This window comes from Austrofundulus limnaeus, unplaced genomic scaffold (genome assembly GCF_001266775.1).
Source record: "Austrofundulus limnaeus strain Quisiro unplaced genomic scaffold, Austrofundulus_limnaeus-1.0 Scaffold2063, whole genome shotgun sequence".
Lineage (NCBI taxonomy): Eukaryota > Metazoa > Chordata > Actinopteri > Cyprinodontiformes > Rivulidae > Austrofundulus > Austrofundulus limnaeus.
In genome coordinates this window covers 6,319-14,982 of record NW_013954465.1, presented here as the reverse complement: position 1 = coordinate 14,982, position 8,664 = coordinate 6,319, and the positions used below count along the sequence as shown (strand labels likewise).

General features: G+C 39.1%; 2 protein-coding genes across 2 annotated transcripts in view; both read left to right on the top strand.

Annotated features, from left to right (window-relative positions):
• Positions 1-2,233, top strand: part of LOC106536980 (hepatic leukemia factor) — a 12,061-nt gene extending 9,828 nt beyond the window's left edge. The window contains exon 6 of the mRNA XM_014034346.1: positions 859-2,233. Coding sequence (XP_013889800.1) covers positions 859-1,074 — 216 coding nt within the window. The 3' untranslated portion in view covers positions 1,075-2,233. The remainder of the gene's footprint in view (positions 1-858) is intronic.
• Positions 2,234-4,282: 2,049 nt separating this feature from the next.
• Positions 4,283-6,606, top strand: LOC106536979 (protein lev-9; the record flags this gene model as incomplete). The annotated part of the gene is given in 2 exon segments (XM_014034345.1): positions 4,283-4,388; positions 6,472-6,606. Coding segments are annotated over 2 exon segments (202 nt in total), but the record flags the coding sequence as incomplete, so codon positions are not given.
• Between the last annotated feature and the right edge of the window lie 2,058 nt (positions 6,607-8,664).

The following is an 8,664-nucleotide window of genomic DNA, read 5'->3' as shown; positions in this document are numbered from 1 at the left end:
CATCTGTTCAATCTCTGAATTCTGACCTTTTATTTACAAAATTCTGACCTTTATCTAAGAATTCTGATGTTCTAATCTCAGAATTCTTACTTTTTTCTCAGAATACTGAGATTAAAATTAGAATTCTGAGGAAAAAAATGCCAGAACTCAGGAATTTTTTTGTTGGTGCTCCATAGGCGTACTCCTCTTCTGTAGAACTTAGAGCTAAAGCCATCATCCTATCATCTACTTTATACCACACATAACCCCCTCTCCCCCAACACACCCCACCCCCCGAATATCTTTACCCAAGATTAGATCATTCACAAGGGGAAGGAGTAACTGAGTTAAAAATCAACTAATCTACAACACGTGTCAGAAATAGGTCTCAGATTATATTTAAATAGTAAAGTTGTTGATTGACCAAAAAATTTAGTTCCAATTTGAAAAAAAAGAGCAATGATGCAAAGAAAGGTAGTAACAAAAACAGCTAGAAATAGATAAATAGATAAAATATAGAGTTCTGAGAGACAAATAATTTATTAGTGAATCTAGAGAGTTTGTTTAAAGATATAAAATATGCAGCATTAAATAAAAAGAAACACTCTGTAGATACTGTTATTTTACTAACAGTGTGCTGTTGGACTTGCAGCTTGTTTTTTTTTCTTTTTTTTTCGCAGACAGTTCTGACAAAACGCTAAAGATAAGACATGTAAAAAAGAAAAAGTCCCACGCTCATTCACAGCCAAACACCCACATTAGCAGCAACAAAGTGGAAGTTGGACTCAATCAATTCAAGTTTGGTGCTAAAAAAGAAAAAGTTTCTATCAGCTGCTAAAAAAAATAACCAAAACACTGCCTTTTCTTTTCTCTTTGAAGGACGAGAAGTACTGGACCAGGAGGTACAAGAACAACGAGGCGGCCAAGCGTTCACGGGACGCCCGCCGTCTCAAAGAGAACCAGATATCCGTGCGCGCCGCCTTCCTGGAGCGCGAGAACGCTGCGCTCCGACAGGAAGTGGCCGAAATGCGGAAAGAACTGGGCCGGTGTCGCAACATCCTTAGCAAATACGAGAACCGCCTCGCCGACCAGTGATGTTGGTGCGAAGGAGAAGCTCAAAAAAAAGGAGGAAGACAAGGAGACTTATAAGCTGGATTCTATTTGAGACTCTGGAATTTCTCGGACAGAATGAGGTCAAGATGATGATGCTGATGAAGAAGGTGATTAAATGATGAATGTAAAAGACGAGGAAAAAAAAGGTTTTGAGTACCCAAGCTCAGGTTGTCGGCTCTTAAAAGTGAATGATGGAGAGAATAATTTAACAGAAAACAAATGGAAAAAAAAAACAAAACAAAAAAAAGACGTGACTTTTAAGAGTTTTGTTATTGGAAAAATTGTATATTTTTGTAATACTTCAGAAAAATTTAGAGGGGAGAGCAAATCTGGAGAATAATTTTGTATATTTTCTACGTGTTCAGGACACAGAGATGGGGGGAGAACCCTAGATTTTATTTTCGATGAGTCAGGAGGCGGCCATTTATGGTTATTTTTTTTATTTTTCTCCACTTGATGGTCATGATGCTGCAGCAGGGGTTGAGAACGCATGTAAACAAATGTAATATAGAGAGCAGAGTTATCTTAAAACAATATAGTTCAACATTTTGTGGATTTTACTCGAGCACTTCTTCGGGATTTCTTTGATTTTTTTTTTTTCCCTGTCATGTATCCGTCACTGGGCATGCTCTGTGGAGACTGAATGATGGACACGATGTAAACAGTTCAGCACTATCAACATTGTCTTGTGTCTTTTATTTTTAAATATAAACAATTGCAGCCTTTGTAATCTACATATTTTTTTCTAGTCTCCCAACGATATTTGCTCTTTGCACCTTAACCGGACTTGAGTCCTGACTATTTTTGGATCTTGTTTTTCTTCATCCCTGAGGGGTACTTTCAGTCCACTCCAGTGTTTTTGTGCTGGTGAAAGCCTGTTGTGAAGCCCTGGGTAGTTCTACTCCTCTGCATCCTCTTTATGTTTTCTATATCCACATCTCTATTTCTGTCCCCCCACCTTCCTCGCAGTTCTATGCGAACTCTTTCCACATAAGATATCTCGTGTACTTCTACTTCACGAGAGTACTTAAACCTCAGTGTTCAATATCAGTCCCCCCCTCGCAGTAAGATGCACTTTGTTATTAATGTAGTGTAATAAATGGACATGCTTTAATTAAAAATGCGAAGAGAGAAATGTTAACCGGTTTTTCTGTGTTTTTTCAGGATTTGGATTGATTATCCCCACTGAGTGGAATAGTGTTCAATTCTCAGATTTCTGGGAGAAATAATAATTAAAAAAAGCCAAAATGTCCTATTTTGATCTACACAGCTTGTTGATATTTAGTGTTTTTATTTTCCATACAGCTTTTCTTTTTTTACTGTATCTATTTACCCACAACACCTACACAGGAGCATGAAGTGTCATGTTCCTGGGGGAGGGATGACTAGTATTAGAGTGGTTTTAATCCCTTTAATGACCATGATGAATAGTTATCATTACAGCTATTGTTATTGTTATGATGATTATCCCTCTTATTGTTATTATTCTATAATACTGAATGTTTTTTCTTTCTTTGGATGGACACAATCCACTGCATCCATCTTTGAGTTTTCCTCAGAAAGACTTTCAACAAGGGAGGGTGAAAAAACGAACCCGAACCTCGCCCCACAGACATTCTTACTCCTGCTCTGGACTCTCCTCATCCAGTGATTGTTTTGCTCTTAACAAGAATCACTTTCTATCTGCTGTCTTCACAGATGTGGTTGATAAATCCTGTCTCCTAACTGATCAACTGCTCTGCTGCATCAGTAGTGTCCACATTGCTCAGCCCACCAGTCGGAGTTGGAGCCTTTTATTTTATTTTTTTGGATGTAGTTTAAATTTACCACCCACCCACCCCTAAAAAAACAAAACAAGAAAAAAAAAACACCAATAAAAGATTGTTCTTATTCACTCCAGCTTTGGTTTTATTGAGTGTTTCATGACAAGTTTATTCTTCCCTGAATCTTTCGCAGAAGGATTTTGTGGAAAGTTTGGGAACAATTAATGTCTTATTGGATGTAGATAGGCTATAGCTGTTTGAATAACCTGAAATGTAGAAACAGAATTACAGTATCTTGATGAACAAATGGCTGGTTTGAGCATGACCAGGACCAAAAATGTCACAGTTTGGACTAATTTGGAAAGAGCATTTATGACAGAGTTCCCAAATTGTCTGGTGAAATTCAGTTGGAAAAGCCCTGCCTGCACTAGAAGTGGCACAGCCCGCTACAGTTGTTTAGCTACTACTGCAGTGGCACAGCTAGCTAGCTACTAAAGCTGTGGTGCAGCTAGCTGCAGCTAGCTAGGTATTACTGCTCTTTGTTTTATGTGAATAATTGCTTAATGCAAATTAATTGTGACACAAAGGTTCATGAAAGTGTTTGAATGAACCACTGCAACTTTTCTGAGATCAGAAAAAAAAATAGCATCAATAAACTTTGGTCAAAGTCCTGACCAGCTGTTCGGTCGGTTACTCCAGTCAAAGTTAAACTCTTATTTCTCCAAAGTGAAGTTGTTCAAAGATTTGTTTACAATCTGTAAGATTTGAACTATCCCTTTAAGATTAATCTGGAATTAAAGTCAGTTCTGAGAGGGAGACAGGGCCACAAAGGCCAAAGTTCACCCTGATAACCAGGCGATGATGATATGTCATGGAATTTCTGAAGGGTGTGTTGATCTGCTTATTGTTTGTCCAAATCATGTTTATTCCAAAGCAGTCCAAATATGAAGTCATGCCTTTCTATTTGAACATTTTACACATGACATAACTGAGTGTTTGTTGCATTTATGAGTATAATCACAAATGAGGTCATTTCACTAACCTAACTCAGGTGGAATGAAGCTGTGAGCCGTGTTAACAAAATAAAATCAAGGATTTTAGGGCACCAAGCCAGAAGAGGCTGCCATGCTGAGCAGCACATGCAGAACAGCAACCATGGATTTCCAACTGGCACGCAACAATTTCATCCTTCCACATCGCTCTGAATGCGAGTCGTGCGGCCTTCGTGTCCGTGTCATTCCTTCTTATCCGCTGCTTCACCAGAAATGGGTGAAAGGTCCCTCAGAGTGGAATTTTCCTTGCTTTTTTACTCCAACACAATCCAGATGTTTGCTCCCTGGTTCTCCAAATCTCTCACCCCCTCCCTGAATCCACCCCACCACCTTTCCTCCACCCTTTGTCCCCCTCTTTTCTTTAAAAATGCTGTATCTCCCTCACTCACACTATCTCAAGCCTGGCTTTGAAACATGGACTCTGCACTGCTGCTGCTCTTCTTGTGGGCTCTGATGGGAATGGTGTCCCTGCAGTCTTCAGGTAAGACCACTACCCTTCATTACTCACATTTGGAGGAGGACAGATCCCAGTATACACATTAGAGACAGCAGGACTGTCAGTAAATAGTGAGAATAAATAAAAAAACGATCCTCACTGACACATCAGTTCTGAATGTTTTGCTGTGTTTGGATCCATCAAGCAGCCAGGTTCTGGAAGTTAGTTTTATTAATCATCAGGACCCAAATTTAAAGTTGTATTAAAATGTCTTCGAATCGCTGTGGCTTTTAAAAATGTTTGTCCTGCTGATAATTCTTTATCACAACTTTTCAGTGTGCTGGAAGCTGTTAGGAGCTTAGAAATCAATGTAATAAAGGCAACTTGACCCCAGTACATCATCATTCACCTTTTAGTTTTAGGTTTTCCATTATACATATTTATTAAAATAATTAAAGTATTAGCAGGCCATAGAGGAAAGCTTATCGCCTGTCAAATTTCATGTCAGAGTTTTAAACTAAAATCACTTTTTACTGACAAAAGTTGGAGGTGTAGCCACTTTTGGTCAAACTGAACGAGGTCATTTGCAAGTCACATGCAACACTGTGAGATACTGTGCTCACAATATATGTTGAGAATGACTCTCAGCTACTACCATATCAGATTTTAGCCGAATTTCTGTAAAACAGAAAGAGTAACAGTCTTTTCTTGAGTTTGGATTGACTCAAAAAAATTAATCAGTTATAGAGATAGCTTCAATGATTATTACTTGAAAATTTAGTTAAAATTTGTCCCATGGTTTATGAGATATTTTGCTAAAAGTAAGACTGAGTTTTGTGCGATCAGGTAGCATTCAGAGTGAATCAGTCTAAGGTTCTACCACACCAAATTTTAACTCAGTATGTGTAAAACAGACTGAGTTAGAGCTATATTTTATTTGATAGGTTCCATTAGCTGTGGCAGCCATCTTGAATTGGGTTGACTCCAAACATTGAGGATGTTTTTTCAATGATTTATCGAAAAGAAAAAGGATTAATAGCTGAAAGGCAAGGATGAACAAAACCTGACATCAAAAGGAAAAAAAATTGTATAGGTCTTCTGGACGGGTTCTTCTTTAATGAAACGTTTCGTCTCTCTTCCAAGAGACTTCTTCAGTCTGAGAGTTTCAGGCAAAATTCAGGCTTTTGAGTCCTGCCTCCATGTGACTGATACTCACATCACATGGCTATCGTTCACACCTAATTAACACCTATTTTTAACAGGGGGTGGAGTGATACTGCCAATGGCAGCGCTGTAGGAGGGGGACAACTGAAAACGGAGGCCTCCACCTCTGTTTAATGATGGACGGTCTTTCTTCACAAAAATGGCTTCTTTTACTCCTCTCTCAAACCAACGTTCCTCTCTATCAAGAATGAGAACATCCTCATCTCTGAAAGAGTGACCGCTGGCCTGTAAATGAGTGAAAACTGCAGAGTTCTGGCCATTAGATGTAGCTCGTCTGTGTTGGGACATTCTTTTGAACAGTGGTTTCTTTGTTTCCCCGATGTATAACTGGTCGCAGTCCTCCTGGCACTTAACAGCATATACAACATTGCTCTGTTTGTGCCCCGGCACAAACAAATTGGTTTGAGAGAGGAGTAAAAGAAGCCATTTTTGTGAAGGAAGTCCGTCCATCATTAAACAGAGGTGGAGGCCTCCGTTTTCAGTTGTCCCCCTCCTACAGCGCTGCCATTGGCAGTATCACTCCACCCCCTGTTAAAAATAGGTGTTAATTAGGTGTGAACGATAGCCATGTGATGTGAGTATCAGTCACATGGAGGCAGTGCTTAAAAGCCTGAATTTTGCCTGAAACTCTCAGACTGAAGAAGTCTCTTGGAGGAGAGACGAAACGTTTCATTAGAGAAGAACCCGTCCAGAAGACCTATACAATTTTTTTTCCTTTTGATTTTTTACCTGGATTACTGAGATGCATCAGAAAACCTGACATCCTAAATTTTAATTATCTGACAATCTGGGTGGTTAATGTTTACTTGTCCACTCACACAGCCGGCCGTCTCTTTATGAAAAAAATAATACATGTAAACAGTGATAACTGTAAAAGTGTATTCTTGTGTGTGTTTGACAACAGAGCGGTGTCCTGAGAGACTCCAGGAACAGGAGAGGAGGAAATTGTGTCCTCGGTCCTGCAGGTCGGACAAAGACTGTGCCAGCAAACGTCAGTGTCTGTGTGATGGTCAGTGTGGTCTCAGCTGTGTGGCTCCAGGTAAATACTGCATGTTTGTGTTCTTTTGGTCTCCCTGTCATTGAAATGACAGATATGAAGGCCTAAACTGTTCTTTTCATCACAAGTTTAAAATAAAACATAACCGTTTATGATGAGAACGGATGAATACATTTTGGTAAAACTCAGTAAAAATGACTTGATGAGCAATCATGTACCACATTGTGAGATCACACAAGACATATCAGTGCTGAAAGTATTTGTTGAGGGTGACTCTCAGCTACTACCACAGATATATCAATAGAACTGACTGAGATATAGCTAGCTGTGGCTTTACATCCACTGTTAATGTTTTGAAACTTCATTAAAAGCTTTTTATTAAAAACACTTTTCATCTAGCTTTTTGCCACTTTTAGTTATTAATAAGTCTTTTACTACTGTCCCTTTCCCTTTTTACATATCAATGTTTATACATTTAGCTTTGGTAGCATTCCACTACTTTTAGCATTTAGCTGACATTTTGCCATTTTGACCTTCTAAACTAGCTCGTTGATACTTTCAGCTGCTTCTAGCTTTCAGTTTACTAATATTACATTTAGCCTTTTGCTGATTTTAGCCATACTGTATGTGGGGCGACTGTGGTGGAGTGGTTAAGGGTGTCGTCCTGGAACCGGAAGGTCGCCGGTTTGACCCCCCCGTCCAGCCATCTCAGTTGTGGTGTCCTTGGGCAAGACACTTCACCTGCCTTGCCTACTGATGGTGGTCAGAGGGTCCGGTGGCGCTGGTTCATGGCAGCCCCACCTCTGTCAGTGTGCCCCAGGGCAGCTGTGGCTATGTAGTTTACCATCATCAGTGTATGAATGGGTGAATGTCTGTAGTGTAAAGCACTTTGGGGTCCGGAGGGACTTGATAAAATGCTCCATAAGTTCAGTCCATTTACCATTAGCTTCAAGCTAGTTTTTGCTACTTTTATTTTAAGCTCTTTGCTACATTTAGCTTTTAGCTAGCCTTTTGCTACTGGGGCGGCTGTGGCAGAGTGGTTAGGGGAGTCGTCCTGGAACCGGATGGTCACCAGTTCGATTATCTGTCCAACTGTCTCAGTTGTTGTGTCCCTGGGCAAGACACTTCACCCTTAATGCCTCTGATGTGTCCCATCAGTGTATGAATGTGATTGGCACTGATTAGTCTCCATAGCTGATTGTACGTTAGCTTTGTAGGGACCTGATAGAGTGCTGTGTGAATGGGTAAATGAGGACACAGATTGTAGTGTGAAGCGCTTTGAGTGTCCTGGATGGATAGAAAAGTGCTATTTAAGTACAGTCCATTTACTTTATGTTTTAGCAACTGTTTTTTTACTTGCATTTTTTGCTATGTCTTTACTATAGTATTTTGCTAAAAATTTGGTACTTTTACCTTCCGGCTACTGCTTTGCTATATTTAATTTTTAGTTATCTTTGCTACATTTAGCATTTAATAACATTTTGCTAGCTAACACCTAGCATTTTGACACATTTAAGTAGCCTTTTGCTACTTTTAGCTTCTAGCTGCTGTTTAACTATTTTTTTTTAGCTATCTCTTTGGTACATTTATCTTCTAGTGGTTTGTCACATTTAGCTTCTAGATAGCCTTTTGATACATATGGCTAGCCTTTGTCACTGTTAGCTACCATTTTGTATCTTTTAGTTTTTAGTTTTAAGCTCAGTTTTTAGCAAGCTTGATCTTTGAAAGTCAATTTTGAATCAAAAAAGACTCCGAGATATTTGCATTTTTCAACCACATCAAGTTTCTCTCCATTAACAACATTTTCTTCATGGCCTTTTGTTGATTGATGAAAAAAAACATACAGTTTGTTTGACATTGAGATGCAAACAGGAATTTTTTAACCAGTCATATACTGCAGTGTTTCCCAAAGTTGGGGTCGGGACCCAAAGTGGGGTCCCGAAACATCAAGGTGGGGTCCTGAAAAGATTTTCTGAATTAATTGCATTTTTGTCTTAGTTGTTTCAAAGGAGTGAGATTAATACATTTAAAATGGATAAATGTAGTATAAAAAATTGTTACTGTGCCCATGTTTTGTTGACCTGATACAAAAGTTTATCA